At 44.1% G+C, this 19,427-nt stretch overlaps 2 protein-coding genes across 2 annotated transcripts in view; one reads left to right on the top strand and one right to left on the bottom strand.

Moving 5' to 3' along the window:
• Positions 1 to 307: 307 nt before the first annotated feature.
• LOC311343271 (uncharacterized protein) overlaps positions 308 to 19,427 on the bottom strand; it is a 41,169-nt gene continuing 22,049 nt past the window's right edge. The window contains exons 7-19 of the mRNA XM_084468148.1: positions 14,841 to 14,981; positions 14,014 to 14,348; positions 11,701 to 13,703; positions 10,187 to 11,379; positions 8,428 to 8,729; positions 5,112 to 5,200; positions 4,568 to 4,705; positions 3,787 to 3,945; positions 3,387 to 3,486; positions 3,045 to 3,176; positions 2,762 to 2,848; positions 2,267 to 2,365; positions 308 to 1,509 (exon numbers count right to left, since the gene is read on the bottom strand). Coding sequence (XP_084324274.1) covers positions 1,464 to 1,509; positions 2,267 to 2,365; positions 2,762 to 2,848; positions 3,045 to 3,176; positions 3,387 to 3,486; positions 3,787 to 3,945; positions 4,568 to 4,705; positions 5,112 to 5,200; positions 8,428 to 8,729; positions 10,187 to 11,379; positions 11,701 to 13,703; positions 14,014 to 14,348; positions 14,841 to 14,981 — 4,824 coding nt within the window. The 3' untranslated portion in view covers positions 308 to 1,463. The remainder of the gene's footprint in view (positions 1,510 to 2,266; positions 2,366 to 2,761; positions 2,849 to 3,044; positions 3,177 to 3,386; positions 3,487 to 3,786; positions 3,946 to 4,567; positions 4,706 to 5,111; positions 5,201 to 8,427; positions 8,730 to 10,186; positions 11,380 to 11,700; positions 13,704 to 14,013; positions 14,349 to 14,840; positions 14,982 to 19,427) is intronic.
• LOC311343896 (uncharacterized protein) lies at positions 6,428 to 7,976 on the top strand (the record flags this gene model as incomplete). Its single annotated transcript, XM_084468867.1, has 2 exons — positions 6,428 to 6,751; positions 7,164 to 7,976. 2 exons carry the CDS (start codon positions 6,428 to 6,430, stop codon positions 7,974 to 7,976), a joined length of 1,137 nt encoding a protein of 378 aa, XP_084324993.1.

A 19,427-nucleotide genomic window follows, 5' to 3' on the forward strand; every position in this document is an offset into this window, starting at 1 on the left:
AGGGCGTGGCATGCAACATACTCAATAGAGTAGCATTGGCCTTGCATCAAGAGGAATCCACAGGACACATCAGTCACACCGCAGAGTTACCCCTCTTCTTGTCTCTAGAAAGAAGAGACAGATGGAGATACAGGGGGCATCAAATGGAATTTGAAGTTTAGGTATGAGAGGAAGTATTTACACACAGGCATGCACACATCCTGCTTACTTGTCTGCTGACCGCTGTAGTTCTTTATCCAGTCTGGTTGACAGGTAGTGTGTGTGTGTGTGTGTGTGTGTGGGGGGGGGGGGGGGTACAGGGTTGAAAGAGTTAGTAAGTGTGAGATCAATATGTCAAGGGGGCAAAATGCACAGCACAACACATGCAGCAATCTGGCTCAGCATCTCTACACTAGTGTTAGTATAGAGACAAAAATAGTAAAGTAAAGTATGTCATGGCATTTAGTATGAGTATAGTATTTAGTATATAAAGTAAAGTATATTTAGTATAAAGAGTAAAGTATAGTATTAGGATAGAGAGTAAAGTATAATATTTAGTATAAAGGGTAAAGTATAGTTTAGTCAGTGTGCCTTCGTTTCAATCAGTTTTCTTTTCAAATCCAGATGAACAAAAAGCAACTGGAACGTTTTCTTATTCAACAGTAGACCCCAACCAGTAGAACAGAGGAGCAAATCAGCTGCAATTGCCTTTTCTTTTATGCCTTTCAAATTTGATGCATAAACAAAATGGCAAGGGAGAGCATGGGCCTTCATTCTGATGCCATTTTCCTATAACCAATGGAGGTAGTCTAATGAAAATAGGTTACAAGCGATAGATTATATATCTGATAGGTGGGGAGGTCGGCAAAGCGTGGAAGTAGGGATGTGAGTGTTACAGCAGCTGAGACACAGGGTATTGCATTGGTTCTCGATATGTGGCGGAAAATGGTGATGCACTGAAAAGTTTGCCTATAAAAGGAGGAATGCTTGGGCCTTCATTCTGATGCCATTTTCCAGTAACAAATTCATCTATACAATTCGGTAGTCTAATGAAAATAGGTTACAAGTCATAGATTCTATTTCTGATAGGCCTATCATTTTTGCGATTATTTTGAAAACGAATGTACAAGTTTAACAACACCAGGCTTTTATCTTGAAAGTACTCATAGTAGTCAGAAGGCGAAAAGGCAAACAAAGCTGATTCGCTTTTTGATGGTTGAATAAATTAAACGATCAAACTGCTTTGTGTTCACCTGGTTTTAAAATTCTACCGATATTCACGGTCATCTGCAAAAAAGAGCCACAACATAACTCATTGCATTCATTTTCCCTAGCCAGCAAGCAATTATTGTGTATCTTATTGAGGGAATGGGGAAAATATTAAAAGGCAGGCTTTAGGGTAACTAACTAAAAGTTAGTCAAATCAGATGTGGAGCACAAACTAAAAGCACGGACAAGAGCAACCGGGACACACGTTCAATGATTTACCTCATGCATGCAAATGTGTGTATACCCCTCTCCTCTTCGTACCTTGGAGGAGAGTCGGAAAGCATCAGCATGTCATACCTCCAATATAAATAATTAATGTTTTAATTGGATATTGGTCGTCCATCTTTCATTTCCTCTTTTTCCAGTTGAGCCATGACATGTTGACATGTGACTTTAACCCTATTAAAGAGCAACTTGAAGGTTGACATCCCCGTGTTGTGTTATTGTGTTTTGAGTTTAACTGTGTGTGATTGTGACTGATGCGCCTATTACCCATGTACCAAAGAAAACACCACACTGAGTGAAAACTAATAGAAAGGAGCAGAAGAGCTCAAAGATTAGCTCCCTAGCTCAAAGATTGAGTTACCCCACCCAGTGCCTTCAGCTGTAAAAATACCTTGTTGATCGAAGAAAATGACCAAATGAGGGGTAAAACCAGGATTAATATTGGCCAAATTTGAGAGGCGGAGAGTAATGAATAAATTTCTCAGCTTAGTATTGACATGACTCTAGGGGTTAAGCTTCATCTACTGGTGGTTATTGAGTTGTAGTTTTTTATCCTGCGGATTAAATGCTAGCAACCGATACACCGCAAATCTTACACATTGTCACTTCAATTAACAGGCGGTGCAAACCTGCAAGTTGCTTTTTGACCTTAACTTTTGGAAAAAAATATTTCTACCATGTAGGTCTATACAACCTATGACAGTACACTTAAACATACCAGCAACTTACTTGTTTTAGAAATAACTTGACCAATGCCGTGATGAGAATAAAATAATATGAGACTTGGACTGACCTGACAATACTCGCAGGAATCTGTACATACTCCATGGGAACCATGGTCCACAGCTCTGCCAGGCTGTGCACATATTTGATCTTACTGCTGAATTTGTAGCTGAAGCAATAAAACAACAGTTAGAAAATAAAACATTGGTCTGTTATAAATGATGCATCATGATGCTATCCTTTGTTTTGCTAACTTTTGATGGTTATTCACATACAGATTCTTTATTCAATGAGGTCAGCATTTTGTGCTTGGACACCAAATGTATTTTCCGCTATACATGGATGTGAGACCATATTTCGTGATACGGCATTGCGGATACATCATAACTCACTCAAATTCCAACTAATAGACAAAAGGTCCCACGGAATAAATAATATGTAATAATCTATAATCCAATAATCTGCATCAAATGCTGGTGGTTGGAGGTGTGGAGAGCCCTTCCTACTAGACGATCTACCTAATCGAAATATCTCAGTTTGTACAATGTAGGGAACTAGTTGAGACCTTATGAAGGGTCGGGTCAGACCCAGTACAGTCCGTATGAACCAGGAAGGATGCACGATTATGAACTGCTTCAGATTCTTCTTCAGCCTATGGGAACAAAAGCAAAAACATAATTTAAGTATTGGTGTGTTTTAGATGCTCACACTCTGTGTTATGGCAGGGTTTCCCAGCAGGAAAGAAAAAAACAGAAGGAGCGCTCATTTGAAAACAATGCCCAATGGCTCGAGTGGAGCTGAGTTGTTCAGGGTCATAGTGGTGGTGGTGGTGCTGGCGTGGGCGTTACCTCCTGTCTATCATCTGGTAGCACTTCTTCATCCAGCTGAAGCCAGGCATTCTCCGGCGCGGTGTGGCTCCATTTAGATAAACAACCATATAGTCCTCCGCCACCATCAGCTCCAAAGTACCAATGACATACCTGTACACACACACACACACACACACACACACACACACACACACACACACACACACAACGATTTACCAATGAAGCTAAGTCAATAGCCTTTATCTTCAAAAAATACAGTGTTTAACATTTTTGGGTCTTCTGACAAATACAACAGACGCTGGCAAGGTTGTATTGTTGTATTTTTTAGTAGTATTTTTTTGGTTTTGAGAATTTTCTTACAGGAAAAGATTTTCCATGACATAGTTGTAGTTTTCACAGTTGCTATCTGGTAGGAAGCACGCTGCAAAGACAATGATAGCATTCTGGTCCCCATAGTAACCTGCAAAACAAAAAACATGTTTTTGAACAAACGTGTTCAAAAAAAAAAATCTGTCTCAGTCTGTGTGTCTGTGTGCGTGCGTGCGTGTGTGTGGTGGTGGTGTGTGTGTGTGTGTGTGTGTGTGTGTGTGTGTGTGTGTGTGTGTGTGTGTGTGTGTGTGTGTGTGTGTGTGTGTGTGTGTGTGTGTGTGTGTGTTAGTTCAACTCCCAGGGCATGTGATGTAGTGTCTTATCCAACCTCAAGCGGATTGGAGTGCGTGTGCGTGCGTGTGCGCGTGTGCGCGTGTGTGCGTGTGTGTACCTCCATGGGAGACGACCCTCCTGTACGGCTCGATGCACTTCATGTCCACGCGGTGCTCCTGTTCTCCGATCGCCACGCTCCTCCACAGCGCACTGTCCCGGCGCTCCTCCGCCGCGGTGTATTCTGGGATGGCTTCCGGCGCGCCCGCCTCTGTCCCGCCTGCACAGGTGTGGGCGTGAAGAGGAACACTTGTTATTTCCAATCCTCCCAAAAAAACGTACAAATAAATATATAAACTGTGTTACATAGCGTGAGTCTCGTAGCATAATTGCCTCGGTTCATCTTCTATTTATATTATAGTGATTATGGAATGATTGGCTTATGATATAGCCAATGAGACACAGTAGATCAGCAGCATTAGGAGAGTAGAGTTAGATTAGATATCACAATTTGGCCAAAATATGTTTTGGCCAAATAATATATAATATATATAACTATGCTATGAGGCTAACAATATGCAAAAAAAATGTGTAGCAAAATGAAGTCATATTTTGGAAGTGTGCCCATACAGACACCCATTGCGCTGGAAGGAGGGATGAGTCTCTCTTTCTGCCGTCCTTCTCAAGGTTTCCTTTCTCGATAATTAAGGGAGTGTTTGATGCATCACATGTATCATCATATATGGCAGGGCCCTCATCACAAAGTCTACATCACAGAGCCTGTATCAGCTTTACTTATACGTACTGTATATATATATAAATATATATCAGATGTTCAGGGCGAGTCACATTGTGAAGCAGAGCAAACCAACGGAAGAGGCTGAGACTACTGTGCACGTCACCGTTGTTGAGCTTGGGAACACTGTCGCTGTCCACGCCGTCGTCTGTGCTCGTGGCATCGTCCGAAGTGAGAGACCCCTCGCTGTGGTCCAATGACCCGTCGATGGGCGGAGCTTCCAGGTGCCTTCTGTGATAAGACCCTGGGGACAGTTCAAGAATGGAGGGCAAGTCCTTATATGACGGATTGTGAGGGTTTAAATAGTATTTATAATATATACAGGTATATATATATGATCATAAATCATGATGTTATCATGATGTTAGAATGCTCATGGAAAAGTGCACGTACAACAAACCCATATGCACATTTTTAATGATTATTAAGTAAGGTAGATCGCTGTAAAGGAAACATTGTTTATATCCAATAACCTCCAAAAGACGACCTCCATGTTTTCCTACATGATTCAGTATAAAATTAACCAACTCCAGCTGATTTACAAATGTGATGTTATTTATGTTGGATTGCCACACAGTTCTCCAGGCAGTGTTTGAGAGGAACGGTCAGGTTTTTCAAATTGTACAGTGCCCGTGTTATTACATATTTACCATCTCGGCCGTCGCCATCATCATCTTGATCGAAGCGTTCCTGCCCCGTTTTCTGAATGGACGCGGCATAGTCTCCATGTTCAGAGGATCTGTGAGGAGGGGCAGCGATGCATAACTGAGCCACCGAACAGAACAACACGGCCAACACCACCACGGCAACAGCAGCCAGGAGAAAAAATATCGGCACAAGCAATCCATAGATAAGCATCTGTGATTCAACGAGGATCAATCTGAAACCTAAACCTCGGGTGCATCGAAATCTCATTTTGCTCAGTGGCACGGAATTGTGAATTTATGAATATGTGTAAAGATGGAAAGAGATTGAGAATGACAGTGAGAGACGTAATTCTTTTCTGCTAGGGATGTGAGTGTGGGCTACAGAGACAATGCGGAGCAGTGTTAGTGCCCATACTGCCGTGGACTGTTCGTTGTTGTCCACTTTTCAACTCCTTTTGAACCTTTGAGCTCAAGGCTGAAATGACAGTATATTAAGACCAAACAGCAAAGCAACCAGCACTTGTTTTATCAGATTTAAGTTAACTAGTATATATTTCTGTCACTAATTATGACAGTATAATCTTAAATGTAGATTTTAACAAGAACATTTTTTTGTGATTTTTTTAATCTAAGTGATACCAAAACTAAACTTCACTTTACCAAGGAAAGCAAAGACAATTAAATAGATTTCTAGATGATTCAACGGAATTTAAATTCACATAAATCATAAGTTATAAGCTATTTTCATTCATGTATTCAAACCTGCTCAATGAATGGTAGATGCCTTCGACAATATAATGTCTAGTGTTCCAAACAGTGTGCTTCCACTTGAGCTTAGAAATAGTTGCACTTGAGAAAGCATCTCCAAGGTTAAACAACTCTGTTAAAAAGCTTAAAAGAAGGTGTCGTTTGAGTAGTGGAGAAAAAGGCAGTGGAGAATGTGGTTAACTGTTGTATTTAGAAGTAATAGATTACAAAAAGAGACAGTACACCAGTAAGGAAAACAGATGTATCTAAGGTGATTCATGAAAATACTGCCTGTTTTACTGACTTCCTCTCAAAAACCTCTGTTTCAGAATGTGAGGAGATTGCTTAATTTTTTAACATAAAAATCCCAACCATTAGGAGTGGCATTTTTGACATTGCTGACCCTTAATTAAAATGCGTAATAAGAATGTGACAATGGATAAATTCATGAACACTTCTACAGCAGCAGAACTTTGAAAGACTGTAGCCGAGAGAAGCTGGTTCACCTCTCATTGACCCTGTCCCCACTGCATTCCTTTAGTGAGTGTTGTGCTCTGTCTTAAGTTTGTAACATGATTATTGTCCAACGGCTCGATCAGTGGGCCACACTGAACGAGAAGACAAAGCCGGTCCAGGAGATGCCTGAGGAGAAGGGCACCCTGAACGGGGAGATCCACGAGCTCAAGGACATGCTCGAGGTTAAGGAGTGGAAGCTCGATGACCTACAGAAGAGGATGGAGAACCTGCAGGAACAGCTTCTGGACAAGGAGAAGCAGATGGGCAGCCTGACAGAGAGGGTCAACTCTCTGCAGGCGCACACCTCCAGCACGGACACTGCCCTCACCACGTTGGAATCCCTCGCTGAGAAGGAGCGTATCATCCAGCGGCTGAAGGCGGTATGAGAGGGAGCTCGCGGACACCAGGATCTCCCTGGACGAGATGGCCAAGGAGCGGTCGTGGCTAGAGATCGAGTTAGGGAAGGTGAACCACGATCAGTTGATACTGAGCTACACCAAGAGGGGTGCTGAGGCAACAGCTTCCTGGGCTAGAGTGAAGGAGCTGGAAGCTCTGATGATTTCAAAGCAGGCTGCATTGGCCCGACAGATCCTGGACAAAGACAGCAACGCCAGCGAGCAGACCACAGCCCTGGAAACTCTGCACTCCAGAGAGGTCAAGGGGAACCAGGAGCTTCAGACCCTGAGGAAGCAGCTTGAGGAGGCCCAGAGCCAGGCCAGCTCTCAGGCTGAAACGGTCGACAAGGTGAAGTCCGTGCTGGTGAGTAGCTGGTGACTAGTCACCTTACAACAGGGCAAGGAGACCCAGGAGGAGGAGCTGGTAGCCACCAGGACTATGCTGGAGATGTTGAAGGCGGAACACAAGATTGCCCTGGAGGAGGCCGCCGCCAGACACGAGGCCTACAGCACAGACTGGTTCAAGGAGAGGCAGGTCGCCCAGCAGCTGAGCTTCAACGTCGGTCCCCAGACCCAGCCAAAGGAGACTCGTCAGGACAGACAGGGAACAGGGCCACCTCGACGGGCAGCCCAACCGAGGCGACACGTCCGAGAGGTGGGGAGGCGGGATCGCATCCGTCCGTTCCAAGAGAGGGAGGAACGGGAGCACCTGATCCGCAAGAGGAACTGGCTGGAGGTGGAGAAGCGGCGTCTGGACGCCGACCGCATGGAGCAGCAGTTCCTGGAGCGGGAGCGGCAGTGCATAAGGTTTGAGCGCTGGCGTGAGCAGTACGGGATCCAGCAGGAGCGGGTCGAGCTGCGCCGGGAGCAGGAGCAGCTACGCTTCGGGCAGGACTACCGCTCCGGCAAGAGGCCCTACAGGTTCCAAGGGGGACACCGGCCGGGGCGGGCCAATGCCAACACACTATCCAGCCGGGACGCGTGTTGCTGGTCAGTCAGAAGTGCCCAGAGGCTTCATCAAAGGGTGGTGGAGTGTGGCACACCGTCTCCAGCACAGCGCCCCTGGAGGTCCAGGGGGCAGGTTGTGGAGGCTGTGTACCAGAGATTCCCAACAGATGACGCCAGTAAGAGCATTGGTGGCAGCCAGTCATTGAAATGCGGAGCACCTGAGGAGCAGGTGGGGAAGCATGCTTTAAAAAGCATGCTTTAAATAGCATGCTTCCACACTCATTCAGGGCTCTCCCAGTTCGTGTATCCTCCAAAGATGTTTTTTGTTCTGTTTAGTAGTAAGATACTTTCTGTTTGGTTGCCGTGTTGGCTTGAAGTGCCGTGTTGGCTTGAACTAAAACTCGATTCAGGGGCTGTTTGGGACGAGGCGGTTCACTCTAGCCGAGCCGGGTTGCCACAACCACACCTACAACCCACCTTCCGGAAAATAAAAAAAACCTGAATGTGAAATTATGTGAGTTCTGCAAATTTGTGGAATGAAGAATGGTGGGAACATTACGTTAAATCAGTTCACTTTGCTGTTCACTTTGTGTTGTGTTTCTTGTCACATACACACAAACAGCACACAAGAGACACAATGCACAACATCAACACCAACATCTGTACATTGTTTTTTTTTTTTTTACCAATCAGTTCATGTATCTTCTCGTCACCTTGTCAGGAGGAAGTGAGTGCCTCCCTCGGGGGACCCATGCTGGCCGTGGCCATCCCCTTGGGGGTCAGGAACAGGTGGATGAGGCGGCGGGCTGGGTTCACGTCCCCACTCCACCAGGCTGTCTGAGGTATCCTGCTGCCAGTCGACACCTCCGTCAGGGTCGCCATGCCCGTGGCCCTGGCTATCAACTCTCTGGTCGGTGTGGTGGTAGTTGTAGCCGTATCGGGCTTGACACTCATTGGAGCTTGCGTCTCTCGTCCACTGGTACAGAATGTTCCCGCAGAGCGGAAGGGCGAAGGCCTGCGATGTCACATCCATGTGTCTTGGTTTTGGGGGTGCGGGATGGGGAAGGAAGGGGGGTGGGGGGGGGGGGGGGTCGCGGGGGGTCGCAGGGTATAGAAGGGAAGCAAGACACAGAGACCCAGTCGTTAATATAGGTCATGAACTTTGTCACTTCACACAATTGACTGCCATCTGTGTCAATGGTCATAAGGTTCAGACTTTGGGATGGTTAGGAGTTGTGTATAATTCCAATTTTCCATTGATTCAGCTACAACGTTCATTCCGAACGGTCTGAAAGAATGAATTATGCAGGCTAATCGATTTCAATATAATATCAGAATACAATATAATAACTACAAAGAGAAAACCTTTACACAAACTGTGCTTTTATGTTCTTCAGTCTGGCAGACTCACTACAGTGCCAAAATGGAGCCTCTTGAAGACTAAACCAAAGATACACACACACACACACACACACACACACACACACACACACACACACACACCCTAAATCATTGTTATGCATATGCACACACGGCCACACATGCCCACGCACGCATGCATGCACGCACACGCAAGCACACACATACACAAACACACAGACACACACACACACACACACACACACACACAAACACCTTGTGCGAGAACTACGGGAGCTATATTCATTAACCGTGCTGGGATTTCCAGTAACGAAGCAGGTAATGCATATTTAATGAGGCATGAACAGATTTCAGAAGGCACACAGGGCCTCAGCACAAAACACCCCACCACACACACACACACGCGCACGCACACACACGCTCATCAACGTTTACATTTTGTCAATCAGAAACCCAAAATTTGGTGGTAGAGTTTACTTTGAATGTAATTTGTTCTCCTCTGTTATCATGTACGTATTCTCCTTCTCCCTCGTCTCTCACACACTCCTCCAACACCCGATTGGCCCCTCAGGAGGGCCTGGTAGTTGAGGGGGACTGGGATGACGGCCAGAGCCTACTTGCAACTTGGGGCTTGTCAGTTTGTTAATTCCTGCCCTGAAATCACTAGATCCTGAAATGACTTGTTTAAGTCACTATTGATAATAATAATTCTAAATGTGTTTTTTGAAGCAAGGCAAATGCATTTAATGTTTCAGTGTGTTCCTTATCGTACAATATATGAATGTCATAACTGTATGGTAGAACGTGAAAAACATATAATAACATGAAATTAAAGTTTACACCTTTGACTCACCTTTGACTTTGTGAGTAACTTGAACTGTCTCCAATTTCCTGATCTGCGGATCCGTCAAAACCATGGAGCGTTGTCGGCTGTTCGGGTGAGGAATCCTCTCTGCTTTGAGAAGTCACCCCCCTTGTAGACTCCATTGTCTGCACAGCAAGAAGCTGAGCAGTACACTCTCCCCCCATAAGGTCCTTTGTGAGCTCTGTGCATGGCATATGAATGTAACCTCCCCCTTCTCTCTCCTTCACCTGTCCTTCGGTCTGGAAGGAAGAGACAGGGGGCCCTGGACGGAAATCCTCCCCATCCTCTTCATCACACACCTCCTCCATGAGATCCCCGGCGAAAGGGGACCCAGCCCAGGCTCTCTCTGCTAGGTGACCAGATTCACTCACCGGGGTGCTGATATAGGAGCTGTTGTGGGAAAACGAGCTGTGTGTGAGCTCAGGGGATGGCTGCTCCGAGTGGGTTGAGGGCATGTCTTTTTCTGCTGATGATTCCTTCCAACCGAGTTCCACTCCCAGCAGAGGAGGGCAAAACAGAGTAGCCGAGGGAGACTGAATCCCGTCGTCAGAATCCTCCATGGATATCTGGGAATGGACATAAACTTCCTCTCTGGTTTTGAGGAAGTGATCGGACGGATGTCTCAAAGAGGATGACATGCTCCGTACCACGTAGTTTGCCTGGCAATCTGAAGTTTCGTCTGCAGCCTGCAATAGGCTGCAACAGGATGCCATTAAGTCCTGCTCTAGGACAACTTCTGGGGGTGTTTTTGCAATGTTTGGACCGGTAATTTCTGGAATAATGAAATCTTCAATGGTGTTATCAATTATTGTTGGACAATGCTCAGTGCTTGTAAAATGTTGAGTTGAGCTACTAATATCTGTAGTCAATTCAACAACGCATTCAAGGAAACTATTTCCTTCTTTTGAAGAGGACTGGTATGTGGAGTGTTCATCATGTGAACTTTTATCCAAGGGCACCACATCAGAGTGATCCGAGTGGGTAGGTCTAGCTGCTAGAGTTTGCAACAGGAAAGCTTGATTCTCACATGCACTTGAACCGTTTTCGTTTTCGGTTATCGTTTGTTTTTGCCTGATCTGTTTCCTGCTTTCTTGGGCTTTCAGCAGTGTAGCAGCACATGACAGCATACTGAATGTCTCAATGGACCTCTCTGCATCTCCCACTGGCTTGGCATTACCACTCTGCCAAGCCCTGCCTAAACCATTACTCTGCCCCCCCTTGCTCTCTGTTACTGATCCAGAGAGCACAATGGACTCCATCTCCAGGCCTGAAGAAGAATCTCCATCTGAGTTTGACCTGAGTTCATCTATGCTACTGAGGAGAAGGCTGTCATGACTACATCTCAGTACGTCCCTCTCTCCCCCAGAGCTGGGGCTTAGGGACATTGTTTCCACAACTGCACCCTCTGCATTTTCTCTTGCTTCAACGTGAGGTTCGCCATTTATTTCAGTGACTGATACATCATGAACACGGACAACTGTCGTTTCTAAATCAAGTGATAAGTCACTGTTCATGGTAAATTTGTAACTCTCTGAAATAGTTGGGAGGGTTTCCCTATCATCTTTGTTTAGGGAAACTACTTGTTGAGTGTGTATTTGAGCAATAGCATGAGTATCTTCTGGACTCAAATCAGAACTTGCTGAACTGTTGCACAGGGGAGAATCGTTCACTAGAATGAATGGGGATTGAACAGTTGATTGATCTTCAGAATCAAATCCATTGGACGTCTTTTTCAGTCCACCCTTTCCTTTGTTAACATTTTCAGACTGGATAGGAGACCCAATGCAATCAAACTCGTTAATTTCTTCAAAAATGAACATCTGGCTTTCGGAGCGATAATTTTGATGGAACTGGGCGGACTGTTGGCAGTGTTCATCCCCCTTTTGTGACTCTTTGACAAAAGCGATAAAAGGGCTGGATTCTCCATCTAACTGTATCATGTGTGTGCCAGGACTAACATGGATTTCAGGAGAGGTTGGGGCAGTCCAAGAACTAGCCCCTACATTATCATACTCTGACGTGGAGGTGACCATTTTAGGGACAGGTATGGCCCAACTATCAAGGTTTTGGTCGCTCAAAGTCAGATTTTGCTGATCTTCTGCTGTCATATCCTGCTCCACAAGGTCACTGCAAATATAACTAACCTGGTCATTTCCTCCACCACCCACCTCTTCTATGATTATTTGTACACCCTCTTCTGCCACTAGAGTGTTTGTGTGTTTCCCCTGATATTCATTATTTTTATTTTGGACTTGGTTCATATGTGTGCCTATACATCCGGATGTATCCTGTGAGTGGCCAGAGCCTTTTCCTGTTTCTGGTGCATCTGGACTTGTAACTGAAGAAGTGCTATCTTCCTGTATGGTGGTGTTCCACATCACCATGCCAAACTCAGTGTATCCCAGAGGGCTTTCTATACAAGCTCCACCCTCAACACTGGAGACCCGGCCACTATTGAAATCAGAGAGTTCTGGCATGTTTTCAATATCGGGAGTGGTGATAGGTGAAAGACTATCATCACGGATGGTTGTGTTCCACATATCTAGGGACTCCGGGTAGGAAGTCGTCGTTCCGCTATCAGATTTGATAAAGCCCTTCTCAGCTGAGTAAGACCAAAAATCTTTCAGTTCGGTCTGTTTCTCTCCTTTCCTTCTGTGCGTCCCGTCATCATCTTCTTTTGAGCTTTCTGGTGTAAGTGTGCTGGGCCACTCTCTCTTTTTGGCTACAGAGATCAGTTTTTCCTTAACTCCAGCAATACGTGACCAAATCATTCCATCAGTGTCCTCGACTGGGGGCGTCAACTGCAAATCAGCCAAAGTAGAAGTATCCAATGACTGTGTGAATCCTGAGTCCAGGTTCAAGGTATTGTCGGCATCTATAATCATACTTAGTTGAGGTTTTAGTGTTTTATCCTCCCGGTAATTTGATACGAGAACCTCGCTTGAACCTTTGACTCGATTTGTTTCCAAAATGTTCGCCACACTCTCAGTCTCGACAACATTATTTAAATTTGACATATTATCTTCGACCATGGTTTGCTCAACTGTTGATTTGGAGCCAAATTCTTCCCATACCTCTGACAAAGAGGAAGTGATGATCTGTTTTGGCTGATGGCCAGTAAGGCTTTTTTTCTTATCTTCTTGGATGTCAGAACAATGGCTTGGTTGGCTGCTACCCACCAAGCTATTCAGGAGGGTGTGGGAAACGTCAGTTTCATGGATATCACCACAATGGAGCTTTGTCTGTTTGGCTGATGATGTTGCATCTTCGGATGCAGATCCAAATTTAGGAGCATAAAAATCAACCAAACTCAGCTCCTCAAATTCTGACAGACTAGAGCTTCCCGCTAGACTAGCAGGTCTGGTTTCCCCTAGGTTGTCTAGTGACACCTCTGCTGGCAGGGTTGAGTTACTATTGTGTAAAGGGTCAAAATTAAACAGTTCCAAGTTATCGCTCCGGTTTCGGCTACGCCGTTGCTTCCTCCTCTCAGGGGCGACGGGTGTGGAGAGGGTCGAGAACCCGAGGGGGGAAGGGTTCCTGAAGAACGGTGCCCCGGGTCCTGTGGTCGCCACCACCCCGGCCATGATCTCACCGATGGGGCTGTCGTCGCTCAGGAATACAGAGCTCTCCTTTGAGGAACGGCTGCTGCGGATGGTGGCCATACCGCTGTCCGGGCTCACCAGTTCACCTCCTCCTCCACCGACTCCTGCACTCCCTGAGTCTCCTTCCCGGTCCGCCATCTCCCTAAGCGCAGCAGGAGACATGACAAGTGTCAAGCCTAGCTGTTACAGACCTTAAACTACGGTATTACATGAGCCATTTGATTAGCTTGATTGATAGATTGATTAAGAGAAAGAGTAAGAGGAATTCCCTTATTGGGGCCACCTGGCACTCATTTCAGTCAGCCTGGAACCTCTATTTTAAGGGTTGGATTTGTGCATTCAAACAATAAAATACTGAAGCATAAACACACCTTGGCTGATGTATACCATGCTTTTATCCGTTTCATACTCATTGAGAGCTGAATCGTGTATAATTAATTATACATGATTACCCTGCCATGGAGACCTCGTCTGCACATGTTCTCTCTGTGTCCGAGCCGTACATGTCTGTGATTCCTGAAGACCCTTGGGAGAACTCAACGCTACCGGCCACGCCCTCTGTGGAAGAGGTCCTGCTGCTGGGGTGGCAGGCCAACACAAAGCAACGCCGTTCAACAAAAGCCTTGAGTTGGCTGCGGAGCCCTGCCTCCAGCTCAACGGCCATGCTGGCTGAGGTGAAGCTGTCTCCAGGGATGTGGTAGACCTGCAGACAGCCTTGGATGAATTCCTCAGCCTCCAGCATCACGGACTGGGGACAGATGGAAGACTCCTCCAACTCACAGCATATCTGCAATTTCAAGGAAATACTGCGTGTAAAATGCGTGGACAAATCAAATCAAATGTGACATTGTTAAATGATTGAGCACAAGGCTAAGTATTTTCTTTACCATAACCACTTTTGACACCAGTGCTAAGAAAATGGCTGTATTGTTTCTGTTGCTAATGGGTTTTTAGAAGCTTTTATCCAAAATCATGTACACACACAAATCCAGGCTTAATGAGCAGGTAAGTAAGCGTCTTCAAGGATGTGTTCTGGCTGGATGTGAACAGCATGAACTTCAAACCCAAATCCACTAGACCGGCCAGCTCAGGTTTATGTGAAGATAAATGTTATCAAAGCAAGTAGACCATATGTCCCAAATGTATATCAATTATTTTATGGTTTAGAAAATGTCACAGTGAATTCACATTCGCTATTAGATTATTTATCTTGGCATGACATCCTTGTCTCACTCTGATAAGTAAACATGGCCTGTAAGCTTGGTGCGAATTCCTTTACCTGATTCAGAATGTCACTGTTGTCCGAATACACCAGCACCATCGGGGGTTGATGTTCATCTGTGTACTTGACCACTACCAGGCTGTCATAGCTATGTCGATGGCAGAACGATTTTAACTCCTCCAAGTATCCATACCAGTCCTCAAAGAGAAAGGGAGACAAAGAAAGAGAATATATATATATAATGAAAGACGGGAATTAAATTCACAAAGAAAACAATAAAATAATGAAACAAAGAAGCGTAAAACAGAAAGAGAGATACAAACAAATTATGAAAAAGACACATCAGCAAAACTTTGAAACATTTTAATAACATCTTAATAGCTTTTTCAACATTTCCTGCCATTTTGACTATAGCTGAGTTAGAACTTTGTAGGACCCCTGCCTTCCATTGTGCATATGCTTTAATTTATTTTTTGGGGGAATCTGAAGTGTTTTAAGTAAGCCATCATGTGTAGCAATGAGAGACGAGCTGTCAGGACGCAGAGAGGGGTAAAGAGACACAATGTGATTTATTGTAGGGAAATTATCTATTTGCTCTTAACAGAGCCACCATGCACAGATTATGGTAATTCAATGACACAGGCCAAGATTGATGAATGAAAAGTTACATTAATTAATTGTTTTGTTTGTCAAGGGAAGTTCCATTTTTTTTCTTTAAAAAATGATTAACAACAATAGTGTGTCAACCTTAATTTGCGAGGCAATGTTGGCAAGGCAGTGCTCAAAGTGTTACTTTTGAAAACAAATTTGCTAGATTAGTCTGGAATTGTTGTTAATGTCTTGTTTGCGTTTGGTAATCATGAGTTCTCAAAAATTGTATACTGTACATATTTAAAAGTTTAAATGTTAAAGTAATTTTGATAAATAAACTTAACTTGCCATCACATCAATATAAATGGTGTGTGTATAACTCTGTAATCTACACACAAATTCAATTAACTTGTAGAAAAGAACCTTTAGCGATTTAGCAACTATATAGGCACAATTTACATGAAGACATTAAATAAATACCCTTTCATAAATGTATATTGTTTGCGTATAACATATTTATAGACACATTAAATAGAAATATATAATTTAAATGGAAATCCAATATAACTCATTTGTATGATAGTACATAGTACATAGTTCAGAAGGTTCCCTCACTATTAGCAATTAATTTGTAGTTTGTAGTTGTAGTTTCTTTGTAGTAATGGTGTGTGTGTGTGTGTGTGTGTGTGTGTGTGTGTGTGTGTATGTTTGCGTGTGAATAAGTGTATGGGTGCATGAAAGTGAGTGTACTTGGGTGATTGTGCGTCTTGTCTGTACGTCTTCTTTGTACGTGTTTGTGTTCAATTTAAATTTTGTTTGTGTTCAATTTAAAGCAGGATATGACAGCAGAAGATCAGCAAAATCTGACTTTGAGCGACCAAAACCTTGATAGTTGGACCATACCTGTCCCTAAAATGGTCACCTCCACGTCAGAGTATGATAATGTAGGGGCTAGTTCTTGGACTGCCCCAACCTCTCCTGAAATCCATGTTAGTCCTGGCACACACATGATTCGAGTGTGTTTTAAACATGTGTGGGTGCATTTGTTCAAATGAGTGTGTGTGTGTGTGCGAGTGTGTGTGTGTGTGTGTGTGTGTGTGTGTGTGCGTGCGTGTGTGTGTGTGTATGTGTGCGTGTGTTAGTTTGTGTGGGTCCAGTGGAAATGATGGATGGGCACTGCAGGCATGTATCTGCCCAGGCTGTGTCAATATTAACCTGGGAGAAGGCAACAATATTCTCTCTCTTTCCCTCTCTCTCTCTCTCTCTCTCGTGCGCTCTGTCTCTCTCTCTCTTTTGCACACCCTCTCTCCCTTCTTCTCTGTAACAGTCCATCGCTCCCTCTCTCCACAATATGGCTACTGTCAGAGTCAGGGCCATTAATCCTCTCTCTCTCTCTCTCTCTCTTTCTCTCTCTCTCTCTCTCTCTCTCTCTCTCTCTCTCTCTCTCTTTCGCTTACTCGCTCTCAACGCACATACACACACACACACACAGTCACACACAAACGCACACATGCATACACACACACACACACACACACACACACACACACACACACACGAAGGACAATTTGGCAAGAAAGCCGAACAGAGTGCAGATAACATGCAGAGCGACAGTCTGTTTAGCATTTGGTTCTTAAGTGAGTAAATTACTACTGAGATGGCTCACCCCTCCTCTTTCACAGTGAAATACACATGTTGCCTTAATAATTTAGCCACACGTTTGGTATCAAAGCCAGAGTCAAACCAAAGACACAAAGGCAAAAAAAAATATTATTTCTAATAAATAGTCGTGGAGTAAGATGATACTGTTACTCCACTAAAATAATTCATACTCTACTGCTCACCATGTAGCCATATGACCTAGACGAAAAATAAACACATTCCTCACATATACTCTGAAAGTACTGAATATATTACAGGACAGCCAAAGCAAATGTGGTAACACACAATGAAGTTTGGTAAAACTTACTACATGTATTATTTAAAAAGTCTGGAGATTATGAGCACTAGGGTTAACAGCAAGGGCAGACACACAGCCATCCGCTGAGAACATCTTGGTTTCATTAAGAGAGTCAAATTTGCAGCCAATTGAACGGCTGCCTCATGATTCCTGAGTCCGGGCTTATAAAAACGACTTTACAAAATGCCCAGTGGGTCACATTTTTTTCAAACATATATATAATAATATATAGGCTATACAGAAATATATAGGCCTATATATAATATATATTTCTGTAATTATTAGCAATAAGTTATTATTTAACAGTTAAACTCACAGTATTTTTTTCTCATCTGAATGATATCAAGTCTTTATTTTTCATCCTATTTTCGCCCTCTCCCTCAAACTCAATCTTCCTGTCTCCATGTCCCTCCCTCTCTCCCGTCTCACTGTCTCTCTCTCCCTCTCCCTCTCCCTCTCCCTCTCATTCTCCAGTTGTCTTCTCTCCACAGGTAGCAAGTCTTTAGCGGGCCGCTTGCAGTTCCCCCAACCTGCTGTCATTACGCACAATAGCCTTAGGTACCAAACTAAGGCCTCATAACTCACACACGCCCCGCGCACACACAAATTCCCATGCAAACACAGTCAAGGCAAAAACACATTTCCTGCTGTCGCCGACATCTCCGGCAAAGAATTAATCAAGCGTTCATCCATTTAGGCTCTTTGCATACCCTTTCCGTCAGAACACAATGCACTACAAGAGCCGAGAGATCTTCTCAGGCGATCGTTTCGCCGCCCTGATGAATCCATCAAGCGGAGTTTGATTTATACGTCTGTCTGTGATCACAGCGGTACAGCAACAGCAAATGGGGTGGCAAGGAACGGGCTGACATCACACCCCGCTCGCACAGATATGCACATATGTGCAAACACATACCACACACAGGCAGACACACACAGTCACACACACACACACACACACACACACACACACACACACACACACACACACACACACACACACACACACATAACCACGAACACACACACATACACAAAAACAGGCAGATAATGCTACTTGTGAAGTTTCTAGAGACATAGTAAAGTAGTGTTTGTGTGTGTGTCTGCGGGTGTGTGTACGTGTGCGTGCGTGTGTTGGTTGGTTGAACGGTTATGGTTTTCTTAAACAGAAGCTCAGAATGAATGAATGGGCCTCCCTGCATGCTTCATTTACTCAACTCCAAGCGCTGGGATTTTGGGGCCTAGGCTGCGAGTCGAGTCTATAAATGTTTTGTTTTGTTTATTTGCTTGTTTGCCTTAGCCCTCAATGCCCCGAAGACGCACTAGAGGACTTAATAGATAAAGTATGCTATGGTAATTTAGCCATATAGAAGAAAGCATAAGTTTTGTTTTACATACATGAATAATCCAATGTGAAGGCTTCCTGGATGATTAAGTGTTGACTATGTTGTTTCAGGCAAAAATATAAACCCTGCAATTCTACCTATTTTGACAGTTACTCTCCACAAAAACTGAATAGATTCATTATTATTCAAACAAATTAAAATTAAAAATTGGATAATCTTAGACTTCCAAGACTGGATTTGATCTTTTAAAATTCAGGATTTGAAATCTACCAACATTTCATCCATGATCACAAATGGTCCATTTCGTTTTGGCAGGCAGGAACTTGTCAAACGGGACATATTGCTGATCCCTCGACCAGTCCATAGGCAGGCAGTCCCAGTTTGTGTCCGAAACATTGCAGATTGCATGTTTTTCCTTTTATTCAAATCATCTATAACTGGCTTTATGTGTTATGTGACACCTTCAACTTTTCTCAAAGTTTCAGGCTTCATTGTTTACGTCCAACTGTCAAGATACTTTGAAATTATGTTTTTACAAATTACAAATACGATAATATACCGTTGGGCTACGACTTTCGACTTGGCTGGATCCATGAATGCCGCTGTTAAATAACTTTTGTTAGGGATTAAACGACCACTGAGAGAGAGAGAGAGGGAGAGAGAGAGAGAGAGAGAGAGAGAGAGAGAGAGAGAGAGCTACAATACGTAAGAGAGAGATAGATAGACATACAGAGATCCAATAAGCAT

Source organism: Micromesistius poutassou, assembly GCF_964030765.1.
Source record: "Micromesistius poutassou genome assembly, chromosome: 5".
Lineage (NCBI taxonomy): Eukaryota > Metazoa > Chordata > Actinopteri > Gadiformes > Gadidae > Micromesistius > Micromesistius poutassou.